The 18,760-nt window shown below is 34.5% G+C and overlaps 1 protein-coding gene and 1 pseudogene across 2 annotated transcripts in view; one reads left to right on the top strand and one right to left on the bottom strand.

The window, feature by feature from the left end:
* VPS50 (VPS50 subunit of EARP/GARPII complex) overlaps positions 1–18,760 on the bottom strand; it is a 130,955-nt gene that overhangs the window by 48,611 nt on the left and 63,584 nt on the right. For both annotated transcript variants that reach the window (XM_036113279.2, XM_036113280.2), the window contains 3 exons: positions 13,905–13,999; positions 13,476–13,574; positions 2,240–2,330 (listed from right to left, as the gene is read on the bottom strand). In XM_036113279.2, coding sequence (XP_035969172.1) covers positions 2,240–2,330; positions 13,476–13,574; positions 13,905–13,999 — 285 coding nt within the window. The remainder of the gene's footprint in view (positions 1–2,239; positions 2,331–13,475; positions 13,575–13,904; positions 14,000–18,760) is intronic.
* Positions 14,447–16,893, top strand: LOC118549099 (heterogeneous nuclear ribonucleoprotein A1-like; annotated as a pseudogene).

Here is an 18,760-nt window from a genome sequence, read left to right as displayed (position 1 = left end):
AACACAGGCAGCAACCTCTTCGACCTCAGCCACAGCAACTTCTTCCTAGAAACATCGCCAAAGACAAGGGAAGCAAGGGCAAAAATGAACTATTGGGACTTCAAGATAAAAAGCTTTTGCACAGCAAAAGAAACAGACAACAAAACCAAAAGACAACCAACAGAATGGGAGAAGATATTTGCAAATGACATATCAGATAAAGGGTTAGTATCCAAAATCTATAAAGAACCTATCAAACTCAACACCCAAAGAACAAATGATCCAATGAAGAAATGGGCAGAAGACACGAACAGACATTTTTCCAAAGAAGACATCCAAATGGCCAACAGACACATGAAAAAGTGCTCAACATCGCTCGGCATCAGGGAAATCCAAATCAAAACCTCAATGAGATACAACCTCACACCAGTCAGAATGGCTAAAATTAACAAGTCAGGAAACGACAGATGTTGGCAGGGATGCGGAGTAAGGGGAAGCCTCCTACACTGTTGGTGGGAATGCAAGCTGGTGCAGCCACTCTGGAAAACAGTATGGAGGTTCCTCAAAAAGTTGAAAATAGAGCTACCATATGATCCAGCAATTGCAGTACTGGGTATTTACCCCAAAGATACAAATGCAGTGATCCGAAGGGGTACGTGCACCCCGATGTTTATAGCAGCAATGTTCACAATAGCCAAACTGTGGAAAGAGCCAAGATGTCCATCGACAGATGAATGGATAAAGAAGATGTGGCATATATATACAATGGAATATTATGCAGCCATCAAAAGGAATGAAATCTTGCCATTTGCAATGACATGGATGGAACTGGAGGGTGTTATGCTGAGCGAAATAAGTCAAACAGAAAAAGACATGTATCATATGATCTCACTGATATGCGGAATTCTTAATCTCAGGAAACAAACTGAGGGTTGCTGGAGTGGTGGGGGGTGGAAGGGATGGGGTGGCTGGGTGATAGACATGGGAGGTTATGTGCTATGGTGAGCGCTGTGAATTGTGTAAGACTGTTGAATCACAGACCTGTACCTCTGAAACAAATAATACATTGTATGTTTAAAAAAAAAGAAAATAGTAGGAAGGGAAAAATGAAGGGGGGGGGAATCGGAGGGGGAGACGAACCATGAGAGACTATGGACTCTGAGAAACAAACTGAGGGTTCTAGAGGGGAGGGGGTAGGGGGATGGGTTGGCCTGGTGATGGGTATTAAAGAGGGCACGTACTGAATGGAGCACTGGGTGTTATATGCAAACAATGAATCATGGAACACTACATCAAAAACTAATGATGTATGGTGATTAACATAATATAATAAAAAAAAGAATTCTAAAACAATGTTAAAATCATTGTTAATTTTGCTGTCTCTAAAGCATTTATTAATCGACATGTTTCACTGTATTTAATATTTCCACATTAGGAAAGGAATATGATAGAACTGGATAAGTAAGCTATTATACAATATAAGCATAAAGACTATCCCTATTAAAAGCTTTTAATCATGTATTCTTTACATTTATCTAGAATAAGAAAATTGCTTCTAGCAAGCCATTCCTTCCAAAGGCAAAATCTGAACATACCGGACCTTCTATACAGGGACCTATGTTTATACATTGTATTTTGACATTTGGTATTTGTAGACACCATCTATCACACAAGGAATATTTATCTACAATGTGTTTCAACCAAGGGAAAACAAATCAGTTAATATTTTCACGGATTACATATTCTGTGAGGATTCAAGGAATTAGTTAACTAATAAAAATTAGTTAAGAGTATTTTTTGTAAATGCCTCTTTTATTTTGGAGGCATTGTCTGACTACAGGTACATTTATGAGTTGCAACATAAATTAAGAGCCTTTTAGTTCCTTTAAGAAATGACAAACAAACAAGAAATCACAAGCATTCTGTGAATGTAAGTTTTTTCATTAAAGACCATCAAAATACAACTGATTAATTTTCTGCAGAATTTAAATAAAGCAGATCTCTTTCTGAAATCAAAAGAAAAAGATTAGGCAAAAGAGTTTTCCTAAAGTATATAAACTGAATTTGTAAAAAGAGACAGATTTTGACATTCATAAAAGGATCACTCTTATAAAAGAGGCTGGCTATTACTCACTTTTAAGCAAGGAAGGAAAGATGCTATTCTTTAATTTAATGATTTTAAAAATGATTTTTTAATATCTGTTTTTTTTTAAGACAACTAAATAAAAGACAGACTCATTTGTTCCTAAGAGACACTTACATGAAGTTGCAAGATGCTGAAATTTGACTTCACAGGACAAAGCTCCCATGTCTCATTCTCTAGAAACATTCTCAGTTCATCAAGCCGTGTTCTTAAAAAAAGAAGACAAACACTCCAGAAAGTTAGAGGAAAAGTACACTGCACACAAGAATTAAGAAAATAAAATACAATTATAGAATTATCATCATAATCATAATCAACTTGGAGAATCTATTCAAAGCAACACAGTAAACACAAACATGTACTTTTACTTGTTAATATTTTATCATCTTTAAGAGAAAAAGCTCTCAAATGTTTACTAAACTCACAACATCTCTACTATATTACAAAAATAATGAATGTACAGGAAATGATATTTTTATTAAGGGATGAAACTAAAAGCTACTCCCCAACTCACATAGTTAAAATATCCCTAGCTAATCATATCTCAATGCCAAAAAACAGAGAAATAATTTACAAAGTTTATGAGATCATTAATACTAATAAATGCTTTATGCTAAATAGCAAAGATCTTAATCATACTTACTAAGCCACAAGATCAAGATAATTATCACTCTCCAAATATATTTAGCTCAGGGCCTCTCTCTACACAGCACTTACAAATTAAATTACCAAGTACGGCACTTACAGAGCCAGCACCGCACTAATCACTTACATCACATTGATCTCTTCTTTCCTTTTTAATGCTATTGTGGTTTACTGTCTATCCTGAATAATCAGTACATTATACAGGCAGTTCCAGAAAAGTAACTACTTCCTTCCAGTTGACCCAGGAAATAAAGGGCCAGTGCCTGCCCTACTTTTCCCCTTCTTCTAACAGCTTCATTGTTATTACTAACCTGCTAAAAACAAAATCTAGATTTTTTTTTAAATTCACATTTCTAAAGTAAAGAGGCAATAAATGGGTAAATCTGTAAAAACAAAAGCTGCTCCAAATATTAGAATTAACAGAAGGCGACTTTAAGATAACTATTATAATTAATAAAATAGAGAAAAAAGATGTATAAAATGAATAGAAAGAAGTTCAAAGAATTGCAATAATAAAAACAAACAAAAACAGAATCATATTCTGTAACTGAAAAATACAATTACCTTAAATTAAAAATTGGTTAAGCAGATGCCAGGATTAATGAACTCAAACACAGATCAATAGAAACTATTCAAACTGAAGCACGAATTGAAAACAAAAATGGAAGCAACAGAAAAGATCATAAAAGATACATGAGACACAGTCAAAACATCTAGTATGCATGCAACTGAATGGAGAAGATAGAATGAACGTAAGCAGTTTTGAAGAGGTAATGGCTGAGATTATGTGCAAAAGTGATTATGCGCAAATCTCACATCATATACAAAAATTAACTAAAAGGGACCACAGACCTAATATAAGAACTAAAACTGTAAAAGTTTACAACTCTTACAATTCAACAATAAAGACAAACAACACAACTGAAAAATGGGCAAAGGTTTTAAACAGACATTTTTGCAAAGATATACAAATGACCAATAAGCATATAAAAAGATGCTGAATATCATTAGTCATTAGGAAATGTAAGTCAAAAACATAATGAGACATCACTTCATACCCACAAGGATAGCTATAATCAGAGACAGACCGTAACAGGTGTCAATAAGGATTTGGAGAAATTAAAAGTCCTTATATAATGCTGATGGAAATTGAAAATGATAGAACCACTTTGGAAAACAGTTTGGTAGTTCCTCAAATTGTTAAACATAGAATTACCACTTAACCCAGCAATTCCACTTTGTATTGGTTTCCTGTGGCTGCTGTAACAAACCACCAGAAACAGAGTGACTTAAAACAACAGAAATTTATTTTCTTATAGTTCTGGAGGCCAGAGTCTGAAACCAGTACCACTAGGTTGAAAGCAAGCTGTCAGCAGGGCTACACTCTCTGCAGACCTCTGCACATCATCTACCAATCAGTTCCTTGCCTCTTTCAGCTTATGGCGGTTACCACCATTCTGTGGCTTGTGGCCTCAGCACTCCAATCTCTGCCAATCTTCACATTACTTTCTCCTGTGTGTGTCTTTTCCTCTGTGGCTGTGTCAAATCTCCCTGTCTGTGTTAAAGCATGAGAAAACTCTATGTGCCATTATTGACTTTTAAGATGGAAATGGTCGTGCTCAAGGACTGGAGAGAAGCTTCTAGAAGCTGAGAATGTTCCCAAGCTGACAGCCACCATGAAAATAGGGATCTCAGTCCTAAAACCACAAGAAACTGAATTCTGCCAACATCCTGAATGTGCTCAGATGTGGATTCCTCCCCAAAGCCTTCAGATCAGAGCCCAGCCCTGCTGATCCTCTGATTTGGGCCCTGTGAGATACGTAAAAGTTGAGCACCTAGACAAGCTGATCCAGACTTCTAACCTCAGAACAGTGGCATAATAAATGGATGTTGTTTTAAGCTGTTAAGCTCATATCAATTTATTACATAATAATGATAAAAGGTACGAACTCACAGATAAAAGCAGCTTAGTGAACCCTCTGCATAAAGAGTATACAGGAAACAAGATAGAAAGTAAATGATAAAAACATGTAAAAACACTAAAAGGATAAGAAAAAATAAATGCAGTTACAAAGTCAGTTCTCGCACTATTCTGGAAGTATACCAACCTACGGTCAACTATAACAGAACAGGAGTGCATATTGAAAAGACAGTAACCACTACAAGAATCTATTTTTAAAAAGCTAACTGAGAAACAAAATAGTATTAAAATATATGCATGATCAATCCAAAAGAAAGGAAGACAAAATATAAATAGAAAAAGAATAACACTTTTAGAAATAAAACAGCAATATGATGGATTTAAACCCAACTATACCAATAAATACATTAAATGGAAATAGAACAAAAACCAGTTCAAACAAAATACAAAAATCATCAGACTGGATTTAAAAACAACAACAAAACAAGATAAGCTATATGCTGTTTACAAGAGACACACTTTAAATATAAGGCCATAATTAGATTGAAAGTAAAAATCACACACAAGCATGATTTCTTACAATTATGAAATAGGGTGGAATTTTTTTATCAAAATTTTTTTCTTCATCTATGGGATTTTAATTAATTTTAAATATTTAGCCAATGTTGTATGGGATTTTTCCTATATTCTGTTAATTAGCAAATTAAATTTTAAATATTTAGCCAACATTGTTCTCCTATAATATTACCTGTTTGTGATGTCATTATCCTTCTTAGATATCACTGAATGTAATTTGCTAATATTTGTTAACAATTTTTACATCTATGTTCTTATGAGCCCTGTAATTTTTCTTTTTTGTAATGTCTTTGTTATGTTTTGGTATCAGTGTTATGCTGGCTTCATAAAATAAGTTACAAAGCATTCCCTCTTTCTCTAGTCTCTGAAAGAGCTGGTGTTGATATTTCCTCCTTAAATGTTGGGTAAAATTTACCAGGGAAGGCAGCAGGCCTAGAGACGGAAATGTTTTTAAAAAATACAGATTCAATTTCTTTAAGAGACACAGGTCTATCAGATATTCTGTATTTTATTTTGTCAGCTTATTAAGTTTGGTTTTATGAGAAATTTGTTCAATTCATCTACATTGTCAATTTTATTAGCATAAAGTTGTTCCTATCATTTTATTATGTATCTATATCACTACACATTTACTGTATTCTTTTTTAAATTGAAGTATAGTTGACACACTACTACATTTTTAATGTCTAGGATCTATAGATCAACTCCTGCTAATATTGGTAATTTGTGTTGTTGTTTTTGCTCAGTGTTACTAGTAGTTTTATAGAATTCTATTATACATTTGCTTTCTGTTTCATTGATTTCTACTCTATAATCTTCCTCCCTCTGTTTCCTTTTGTTTAATTTGCTGTCATTTTTGTAACTTCTTGAAATGGAAGGTTAGGGCACTAATTTTCAAACTTTCTTCTTTTCCAAAAAATACACTTACAGCTAGAAATTCTCCCCTCTGCTTTGGATCCCGTAATTTTGATGCCATGGTTCTATTATTATTCATTTAAAAAGATTTTCTAACTCCCAATATGATTTCTTCTTTGACCACTGGAAATAGGTTGTTTAATTTCCAAAAACTGGTGCATTTTCTTGTTGTCTCTCATTTATTTCTAGTTTAACTTCACTGTGGTCAGACAATGTAAGCTCTATGATTTCAATCCTTTGGCATTTTTATTTTATTATTATTTTTAAAGATTTTATTTATTTATTTGACAGAGAGGTAGAGAGAGAGCACAAGTAGGCAGAGCAGCAGAGGGAGAGGGAGAAGCAGGCTCCCCGCTGAGCAGGGAGCCCTATGCAGGGCTTGATCCCAGGACCCTGGGATCATGACCTGAGCCGAAGGCAGACGCTTAACCGACTGAGCACCCAGGCGCCCCAATCCTTTGACATTTTTAAAGAACTTGCTTTATGGCACAGTGGATAATCAATTTTGACAAACTTCCTGTGTGCTCTTGAAAAAAATATATACTCTGCAACTGTTGTGTGGGTCTCTCTCTCATACACGCAGACACACACACATACAAACACACACAAAAGGCAAATGTTATTAAATATGTTAGTCGAACACATATCTTCAGTGATTTTTTTTCTGCTTCCATTATCACTCACTAAAAGTGGCATACAAAAAAATTCAAGGATTATAGAACTATTTCTCTTTTTAGCCTGAACATTTTGCTTTATATGTTTTGGAGTTACATCAGTTGAGGCATACAAATTTAGGATTGTTATATCTTCCTAATGAACACTCTCTTATCATTATGAAAGTATTCTCTTTATTTTTAGCAATACTTCTTGACTTAAAGTATACTTTGTCTCTTAGAAATTTCTCTAATCTGACATAAAGTATCTATAGAAGTCTACCACAAATATCATACCTAATGACAAAGCACTGCACAATAAAGATACCCTTGTCACCACGTCTATTCAAAATTGTATCAGAGGTCCTAACCAGTATAAAGATTAGAAATGAATATATAAAACTATCATTATTCACAAATGGCATAAATGTATACATAGAAAATTCAAAAGAATCTCCCAACTATTAGGTCTAATAAAATCCTTTAACCACCAGATCACAGGAATTTCAGGTCAACATACTAAATCAACTTAAATATGTATACGTATGTATGTGTATATAAGTATGTGTATGTGCAAGAAACAACTGGAAACTTTAAATAAAAAGCAAAACAATTCAGAATGGCATAAAAAAATATTTATACAATGCTAAAAACAGGCAAGACTAATCAATAGTGATATAAGCCAAAATAGCAGTTATCTCTAAGGATGAATTTTGAATGAGAAAGGACACAACAGATCCTTCCAGGGTAGTGGAAAAATTCTGTATCTTAACCTGGGTGGCTTATGTGGTATACAGATATGTAAAAATTGATGGAGTTGTACATTAAGACATGTATACTTTTATATTACACTTTAATATATTTTTTCAAAAGAAAAAACCTTAATAATCCTCTTATTCCCCTAACTAAACTGTCTGCAATAAAGGCAGGCTTGTTTTAAAAATACAGCCACAGAGGGCCTTAGGCAACATCAATCCACTTGTGAAGGGTCACAAGGTCACAACTAGTAGACAGCAGAGGGGCCCTGATTTCCAAATCTTTCTTTTCATTGCACCACTGTTGAAAAAACATAGTCAAAGGCAAAAATCTACTTATTTTGTGACTGTGAATGATAAATTCGTTAATATTATCCAAATTGAGGGATGCCTGGGTGGCTCAGTTGGTTAAGTGACTGCCTTCGGCTCAGGTCATGATCCCAGGATCCTGGGATCGAGTCCCACATCGGGCTCCCTGCTCAACGGGGAGCCTGCTTCTCTCTCTGCCTCTGCCTGCCACTCCCCCTGCTTGTGCTCTCTCTCTCTGTCAAATAAAGAAATAAAATCTTTAAAAAAAAAAAAAAATATTATCCAAATTGATTCATTAAAGCCACGGAAAACTTCCTTTACATCTCTGCCCAAGAACATTTTTACACAAGTTGGAAGGTTTGCATTTTACTTTTTTCTTCTATTTGACTCTACTAATACACATAAAGAATAACAGTTACGATGAAAAAGCAGTGAGTTCATAAATTACAAACTGCAATCAGATGCTGAATAACAGAAATGAATGCTGACCTATTAAGTGAAAAGCAATTGTAATTATTACTGTTTAAGCAGTTCAGGTGCCCCTCTGTCTTTAAGAAACAAGATATAAATAGGATACAAAGAATCTCCTGTGGAGTACAAAAGAATAGGTACAATTCAAATAAAATTTAAAAGATTTTAAAGGGCAAATATAGTAAAGAAGACAATAACCAATCTAAGAGGCATCTCAAATATGCTGACCTACTAATTAAAGGGAAAAAAAAAATCCACGAATTGGAACTGTGTGAAATCCAGATCTTTTAACTAACCTGATAAAAGACTTGATGCAATAAAAGGCAGGTTCCAAAAACAAATGATAAAAACAAACACTTCAAGGAAGGTAAAGATTCCACTACAAGCCGGCCACATTTAAAGAGAAGGAACTTGATGCTCAGAGAAATTAGAAAACCAAATTACAGAGGTGGTAAAGCTAGTAAGTAGTCCAGAGGTAGGAATCCAAGTCCACTGATAACACCACACTGCCCCAAACATTTTATCAGCAGGAAGAAAACTGGAAATCAATAACAACAGTATAAACTAAGAGGAGTTTAAGAGTGGTCTACCCACTATTATTATATACTATGGCAGAGGGAGTTAGTCTGACATCAGATAGATACCATGAAGACTTTGTTCTCATTTTAACTCCAAAATTTAAGCCCTATTGTATAGTTTAGAAATGTAAATGTTTTTACTTTTAAATAATCTAATTTACAGTATTTTAAATATTAAAGATAATTTACTGGTACCATTATCACCAAGTCCAAGAACATTTGTTTTCTAAAAATATTTCTCCTATTTTCCCAAGGAATATAGCAAAGAGAGTTGCAACAATTACCTCCTATCCCACACACATTCTCTCATACAACATGACCTTACCACGCCCCCATCAAATTTCCCTCCTCTTAAATCTGGGTAGCCTCACGACATGTTTGTATTCAATGGAATATGGTGGAAGGACTGCATGACTTCTACGCCTACATCAGAAAAAGCCTTGAAGCTTCTGCCTGGGTCTTTTGGAAAACTAGTGCTGTGGGAAGCCAGGTGCCATGTAAGAGAAGTCCCACCACCCTGAGATCATCATAGTGGAAAGGCCACATGCAGGCACAATGGCTAACAAACTCAACTGTGTACATCCTTCTAGCCATCTCCACCAAGGTGCGAGCAAAGCCATCCTGGATTCTCTAGACAAACCCTACCATCAGCTGAGTACTACTCAGTCACCTCAGCCAATCCTCTAAGGAGCAGAAGATTAATTCAGTTCATCTCTTCGTAAATTCCCGACTCACAGATTACATGAAATAATGATAAAATGATGGTGGTTTTAAACCCTTAAGTTTCAGGATAGTTTGTTAGGCAACAATAGTAGTTAAAATGTAAGTTGGACACTTATAAATTTAAACCTTTACATTTGTTAAGATTGTTTCCTTAAAAAAAAATCTGAGATCTATCATAAAAAAACTAAAACTACTGATCACTTATTTACTGCCCTCTCTGAAACCTTAACCAAAAGCGCTTATTTGGCAGAGAATATATGGGGGGAGAAAAAGCAAGTGAGTTCTACAAGATATAAAGCCCAGTACTCAAAAAAACAAAAAAGATTAAATCACTTGGTCCAGGCAGAAAACAAAGAGAAGTATATGGATAATAAACTTGATCCTAGAAACACACATTTTGAAGATGCTTACAAAAATAAACCTTTCTTACTCAGGCAATGGGAAAGTATTTCTCCCTAAAAGGATAGGGGACCTCTCCCCTCTTTTAACACCAGTCGCTGTACCTTCAGGATCCTCGAAAATATTTTATAAGATTTGATCATTAGAGTAATTACAAATTAAAGTGCACTTGTTAAATAGAATGTTCTGGCAATTACACTACATAATTTCTATGTCATTACTGTTTAAATCAGATAATTTGTGCTTTTGGGACTTCTGTAACATCTGGCAGAAGAATGATAGCGTTGGATGTATACAAACTTAGCACTGAACATAAAGGAATTTGGGGGAATAAAACCTATATTTTTGTAAGATAAGAATTCACATTGATAGAGACTGTGTTCCCTCAGTCTAATGTAATTTTGCCCTAGAAAAAGATAATGGCATACAGACTTTTATACAACTACCACAAGCAACATGAATATACTTTATATAAATAGATGTTCCACCCAAAGGTAAAATGCTTCTATTTTCACCTTATTATGCCGACATCTCTAAACCAATAGCCTAAGCGGACTCTAAGTCAGAATAATTTGGTCTAAGAATTTCTTGATTCTCAGGAGCTCTATTTGGCAGTAGAGGACCATGAAACAATTGTAAGCATATTTTAACACTTAGGTTACAAAACTAAAACCCACTTGATCTATAGTTCACCATGTTTCACACTGCTTTTAAATATTTATGTAGTATGATCTGGTGAAGAAGATATTAAATTGGAATTTAACAGATTTAGATTCATCACTAGCTAATGTAATGACTTTCGTCAATTCAGTATTATGTACATTGGCATCATTTCTAAACCACCTGTTAAGTTTATCTTGCTTATAAAGAAAAAGATTTACTTCAGAACACATTAATGGTTGGCATTAACTCTACCAAATGATTTTTATTATAATTTTCCAAATGGCAGCTGTTGGACAGATAGTGACCATAGCCAGTATATAAGCTGGGGATAGAGGAGAATACTTTTAGAAAAGTTAAATCTTTACTTTTTAACCTATTCCAATATTCCAATATACAACACAGCAAGAAAAAAAGGGTAAGATCTATAGGCAACACTTACGGAGACCTTTTCATCTAGCCACCCCATTTGCAGTTGATAGAACCATCAGCCAGAGTTAAATGATTTGTTCAGTGTCAGAGAGCTGGCAAGCACCAAAAGTGGAATAAGAACCCAACTCTACTACCTCCCGGTCCAGCTCTCCTTCTGAAAGTACTGTACAGCCTTTTCAATGGGAAACAAATTTCACATATATTTCTAAGAGAAGTCCATTAAAATGCTGAGTGTTTTGGAAACAGTTAATAATTCATTTCTAGTCTCTAATTTCATCAAGGTAAACTTTGGTGAGGAATCTCCATCATGGTCATAGTCTAGAAATGCCCAGACCTGGCTGCCATAATGACAGATACCTTATGATAATAAGTAAACTAGAATGCAGAATGGAGACCATTAAATAAATCAGGGTTGTCTTTTTCATCACACACATTGTGCAGTCACTAGGAACACAAAAGGTCTCCCAGTTGTCTTACTGACTAAAAGTAATCTTTGGGAAATGGACATCTGTCATGCTTTCATTCTGACAGGTAAGTGAGGCTTCTGGCTCCTTCATAGTTCCTTATCCTTTCCCATTTATGACTTTAAAACTCCTCCTTTTGTACAGCAATGTGTACAAGCCAGGCTATCTTTTCAGCAGCGCTTAAATTTTAACAGGAAAAAAATATATACAAATAAAGGCAGTGTTAGGGTTTCATGCTCTCCCCTTACTACTGTTTTCCTGAGGTTTAATCAATTAAAAAATTTTTTTTAAAATCTTCTAAACATTCTTTTCAATTCAACTACAAAGCCCAAAGGCTCTGCTTTGGTACAGGATCAAATTTAAATCTCTTTCAAAACATATTTAATAGTTTACAATAACAAAGAACACTGGTACTTAAATATATTTAATAATTAATTAATCATTGGTTTGATGCCCAATAATCTCTCTTCTGACATGGCACCTATCACTCTGACCAGGTATTGACTCTGAACAAGCAGAATTAAACATACATACAAACATACATACATACATACATAAATAAATAAAATAAAAATCATTGAGACAGGAAAAAAAACCAATAAAATAAAATAAAATCGGGGTGCCTGGGTGGCTCAGTCATTAAGCGTCTGCCTTCAGCTCAGGTCATGATCCCAGGGTCCTGGGATCGAGCCCAGCATCAGGCTCCCTGCTCAGTAGGAAGCCTGCTCATCCCTCTCCCACTCCCCCTGCTTGTGTTCCCTCTCTCGTTGTGTCTCTCTCTGTCAAATAAATAAATAAAATCTTTAAAAATAAATAAATAAAATAAAATGTTTAAAAAATAAAAATAATAATAAATAAAAATAAATAAAATAAAATCCGTACTTTCTCTGGCACCAAATAACAATAAAATCAAAACATAATTCTAAAAAATAAAAATGTAGAATAAAAAGTAAGATACAACAATTCAACTGATAAAATATATATAAGGAATACACTACAGTCTCCACCTTATATCAGGAAAGGTCTAATAAATAGCTCTCTCAATTTAATGCTGCTTTAAGCATACAATCACATTGCTAATTAAACACTCTTTCCCATCTTCCTCCATTCCCAAAACCATTCCTAATCACGCTTTCTAAAGTCAGTAGTGACTGTTTTGCAGTGTAATACATAATTTTGACTTTGTAGCTAGATTCTGAATATCATGTCTTCTTCTTTAGAACCTTCTTACTCTTAAAAGGTAGATGCTTTCAAGTAACCCCTCCCTGAGTGCTGCCTCTAGTGATCTAACTCCCTCACTAGCTCACACCATATACGCAGATACAGGATAGTGGCCAAATTCTTTCGGTGAACTCCAATAGAATAATCATCTTTCACCCATAAAGAAATTGGTTCAATATTTAGTTCAACATTTTAAGCCTCTCAGGACAATCTATCAAAATTTACAATAAATAAGGAATGAGAATATTTTATGATATTTTTGGCAAAAAAAAGTCCTTAACCATCGCAAAAAGAACTGCAAAGGAATTCTTTCAAATTCAAAAGTAATTGTTTTAGGGGCTCCTGGGTAGCTCAGTTGGTTAAGTGACTGCCTTCAGCTCAGGTCATGATCCCAGGGTTCTGGGATCGAGTCCCCAATGGGACTCCCTGCCCAGCAGGGAGCCTGCTTCTCCCTCTCTCTCTGCTGCTCCCCCTGCTTGTGCTCTCTCACTCTCTCTGTCAAATAAATAAAATCTTTAAAAAAAAAAAAAAAGTAATTGTTTTAAACCAATTAATGCTATAAGGTTTAAGCATTAGACAAAGTATTCTCATTTCCTAAATAAGTCTATTCATATTTTATTACAGTTCTTACCTATGGTAGTTCTTAAAATAGTTGACACTCTGTTTTCTAATGGACTCTTGCAAAACTTCAGATTTGCTACCACAAAATTCTTCTCCAACTTGCATTAACCTAGTTGGATAAAAAGATTTATACAAATTTCAGCAACATTCTTATTACAGAACAAAAGTAGTCCAGGTCATCTTTCTTCAAAGATAACACACCATAAAAATGGATGTTTGAAGAAATTCTAATGTTCACAAATTCATTATGGCTTACAGACATCCAAAGGGCAGAAATATTTAAACACACTCAAACACACCCAGCAGAAATTAGATTATGAATGTTCAATTGTCTTCATTTCCATGAAAAAGTTATATATAACTCACTGATTCATGATTTCTTTGATTATCATCGTTGAATGACTCAAGCTAAAGAATAAAACAAGATCTCACACAGTACCTGCTGATTATATCCAAAACAAAGATGAAATCATCATATTTAAAGATAGACAAATCTGTTCCAAGCAAGTAGGTTTTTACTTTTAGCTGAACATCCTGCAAAACAAAACAAAAAAATATTTCAAGTGAACCCAAAATATAGAATATAAGCTCCCAGAACCATTTATTCTATAGTTACACATTGAAAGAGACAGGAATACATTCTTTTTTTTTTTTTTTAAAGATTTTATTTATTTATTTGACAGAGAGAGACACAGCGAGAGAGGGAACACAAGCAGGGGGAGTGGGAGAGTGAGAAGCAGGCTTCCCACCGAGCAGGGAGCCCGATGTGGGGCTCGATCCCAGGACCCTGAGATCATGACCTGAGCTGAAGGCAGACGCTTAACGACTGAGCCACCCAGGCACCCGACAGGAATACATTCTTAAGAATATATATTTAGGCCAATAATCAATATTCTTACAGTGATATCCCTGAAACAATTCCATAAACATCAGATATAAAAATAATAATGATGACAATCATCACTATTAATACAGACACATATGCAAGATAAAAATTATATCCTCATTTTGGATATGAAGATAAAAATCACCATCATTTATGTGTGGCTTGGTAGGCTAGAAACTCCAAAATAATCAATTCAAAAATAATTAGAATAATCAGTTCAAAAATAATTAGAATAAATAACTATGTGATTATGTGCAATACATAAAAATTAAGTTTTCGTGTATTTCTGCTATAGTATCTTAAAATGAGATTCCATTTAAAATAAACATTAAAAATATAATGTACTTAGGAATAATTTTAATAGGCAACATTAGACCTGTAAGAAAAAGCTAACAACTCTAACAGGATACAAAAGAAATTTCAATAAAATGAGAGTCAAGGGACTGAATGGGTATAAAGACATCAACTTTTCCAAATTAATGTTGGGGTTCAGTGACATTTTAACCAAAATCACAAAAACCTTTTCCTATGAACAATCATTCTAAAATTCACCAGAAATAAGAAACAGGCAATAACCTCTTTTTAAAAAACAAAGCTTTGAAAAGATGGAGTAAAAGTTATAAGTGATGTTGAAGGACTTGTCCTACCTGTACTAAATATATTAGAAACTATTTTTTAAAAAACAATACTGCCAATACCCAAAGAATCAACAAAATAGGACAAACAACTCAGAAATAGTGCTAATATATATATATATTAATAAACAACAGTAAAAACTACTGTTTGCTGATTGTTTACTTTTTATCAGCATTATACTAAGAACTTTACATATTATCTTTAATCCTAAAACAGCTCTGTTGAGCAGGCATTTATTATCCTCTGAAGAGAAGAAAAACTGAAAACAGGACTGAAAACAGTAATTGCCTAAATTCACATGCCCCGTGAATGACAAGGCTAAGATTTGAATCCTGGTCTCTCTACCTTCAGAGTCTCCTCTTTCCAGCAGACCTTGCTATGAGGAGGCATCACACATAGACAAGAAAAAAGATTATTCAGAAAGTAGTAGAGAAAAAAAAAAATCAACTAGATTTGGAGGGAAAAACTCCTCTCTCCTCTCCTTATATCACATATCAAAAGACATACAAATGGATTAGATAACTGTTTTTGTATGTTTGCAAAAGATTAAAAATTAATCCAATAAAGCAAAAGTATTTTCTCAGTACTAAGTGTTCTAGGCAGTACTCCAGGTATTAGGGATATAGCAATTAATATAAAGTTTAGATAAAGATCTATAATTACCAGATGAATATTGACCTGAGCTTTACACAGGAAAAAGTATTTTAAGAATAAATGTAGCACAGATATTGAACTCAAGTTGGAAGAGGGGACTGTGGTCTCAAAACAGAGGTAAAACTGCTGCCCAGTTTACCCCGAACCCAACCCTCCCCCATCGCCATCGCCACTGCTGCTAGGGAAGGAGGGCCAAGATCCAAAGGAACCAGAGCCGTTGAGAAAACTTTTTTTTTTTGGTGATTTGAGCTTTGAAACTATGGATGACAGTTTAAGAGAACATTCTGAAAAATGGGGCACAATTACAGATTGTGTGGTGATGAGAGACCCCCAAACAAAATGTTCCAGGGGTTTTGCTCTTGTGACTTATACTTGTATTGAAGAGGTGGATGCAGCAATGTGTGCTTGACCACACAAGGCTGATGGGCCTGTACTGGAATCAAAGAGAGCTGTTTCTAGAGAGGATTCTGGAAAGCCTGGTGCCCATCTCACAGTGAAGAAAATTTTCATTGGTGGCATTAAAGAAGATACAGAAGAATATAATTTGAGAGACTATTTTGAAATGTATGGCAAGACTGAAACCATAGAAATTATGGAAGACAGGCAGAGTGGGATTTGCTTTTATAACTTTTGATGATCATGAGAGAGTTGATAAAATTGTTGTTCAGAAACACTATTAATGGGCATAACTGTGAAGTGAAAAAGGCCCTTTCCAAATAAGAAATGCTGTCTGCTGGATTTCAAGACATCGTGGAGGTAGGTGGATCTGGCAACTTTATGGGCTGTGGTGGAAACTTTGATGGAAGAGGTAGCTACGGTGGTGGAAGTGGCAGGAGAGGTAGTTTTGCAGGAGGTGATGGTAGATATACTGGATTTGGAGGTGTTGGTGGCAACGATGGTGGTGGTCCTGGTTACAGTAGTAGAGGAGGCGGTGGTGGTGGTGGACCAGGATATGGACACTGAGGAGGTGGTATGGTGGCAGTGGTGGAGGACAGGACGGTTACAATGAAGAAGGAAATTTTGGAGGTAACTATGGTGGTGATGGGAACCACAATGATTTTGGAAATTATAGTGGACAAAAGCAATCAAATTATGGACCCCTGAAGGGGGACAGTTTTGGTGGAAGAAGCTCGGGCAGTCCCTATGGTGGTGGTTATGGATCTGGTGGTAGAAGTGGTGGATATGGTAGCAGAAGGTTCTAAAAAAATTTCAGAAGAAAAGGGCTACAGTTCTTAGCAGGAGAGAGAGTAAGGAGTTGTCGGGAAAGCTGCAGGTTACTTTGAGACAGTAGTCCCAAATGCATTAGAGGAACTGTAAAAATCTGCCACAGAAGGAACGACGATCCATAGTCAGAAAAGTTACTGCAGCTTAAATAAGAAAGCCTGCTTGTTCAGGAATGTCATAGCCACAGTTTACAAAAAGTGCAGCTATTGATTGATGCAATGTAGTGTCAATTAGATGTACATTCCTGAGGTCTTCATCACATATAGCTTTGTCTTTGTCTTTCTTCTTTTCATTACATCAGGTATACAGCCCCGTAAATTGTGGTAGCGGTACCAGGAATAAAAAATTAAGGAATTTTTAACTTTAAAAAAAAAAGAAGAAATGTAACATAGGTCACAAAAGATAAAGGTCAATGGTCTGACCTCATAAAAATGCTGATCATCTGCATATTGAAAATATAATAAGTGAAAATAGACAAATGACATACAAAAGATTACTCATTATCACATAAATCATTTTGGACCTATAATCAAAAAACATGAGCAAATAATTCACAAATCAATAATAAATAGATTTTTAAATGTTCAGCTTCTCTAATAATTAAAGAACTATGAATTAAAACACAAATAAAAATATAAACAGATTGAACTGCCCAATTAAAAGACAAAGAGAGACAAACTAAGGGTTCTAGAGGGGAGGGGGGTGGGAGGATGGGTTAGCCTGGTGATGGGTATTAAAGAGGGCACATACTGAATGGGGCACTGGGTGTTATATACAAACAATGAGTCATGGAACACTATATCAAAAACTAATGATAATAAAATTTTTAAAAATGTAAAAAAAAAAAGATAAAGTCTCTCTCTCAAAAAAACATTTCTTTTGCATTTATAGAAGACACAACAAAAACATGATCTAAAAGCATTTAAAATAAAGGAACAGTCAAAGGAAAATATGAACAAAATAAACACAGCAATGGTAATAATAAAGCAAACTAGAATTCACGGCAAAATGCCTCAGGACAAAAGAACTATATATTTTTTTTAAATTAACAAAGGAATTACATACAAAGAAGGTAGGTAAAGTAGTTATTAGCATTGCAGCATCAATCGACATAGCATCCAAGTATAAAAAGCAAAAGCTAATGTTAGAAATAAAACAAAAACCTGACAAAATTACAATCCTTCTGGAAGGTTAAAACTCCTCCCTCAGAATTACACAGGCCAAGGAAACAAAGAAAAAATAAAGATATAGATTAGAATAATACAATTAATAATAAGCTTGCTCTAATATACACAGAGGACTTAACCCTACCAGAAAAAAAAATACAGTTATTTTCCAAATGCTCAAGCAAAAATTTTTAAAGTGGGTGGCATTCTAGGATGTAAAGAAAACCTCAAATTCACAGAAAGTAGAAATATTGCAACCCCAATGCTCTATAACAAAAAGAAATAAGTAGCATAAGAATAATATGAATAATTTCTTATGTATCAAATATTTAAAGATGAAAATGAAAATCTTGGAAGATTGAAACTTTCATATAGATTCGTAAGCTCCATAAGGTCAAGTATCATGGATTCACCACCGTGTTCTTAATTCCACAGTGTCTGCCAAATGGTACAACTCATACAACCTTTTTTCTTACAGATTTTCTATTTGAGTCAAAATGCATGGAAAATACTCTAAAAATTTTCATATAAAAAAATCACAGTCATTCTGACTTTTAGTTTTTATGTTAAAAAAGTTAAGTATCTTCTTATGCTTTTCAATCATTTTTCATTATCTCTATATACATTTATAATAAATGTATATAAATTGTCACATGCTAACTTGTGCTTTGGAATTCAAGATTTCAGATGTTAGAAACGTATCATGGCACATATAGCATATACATTTAA

Source organism: Halichoerus grypus, chromosome 12, assembly GCF_964656455.1.
Source record: "Halichoerus grypus chromosome 12, mHalGry1.hap1.1, whole genome shotgun sequence".
NCBI lineage: Eukaryota > Metazoa > Chordata > Mammalia > Carnivora > Phocidae > Halichoerus > Halichoerus grypus.
This window is presented reverse-complemented; position numbering and strand designations above follow the sequence as displayed.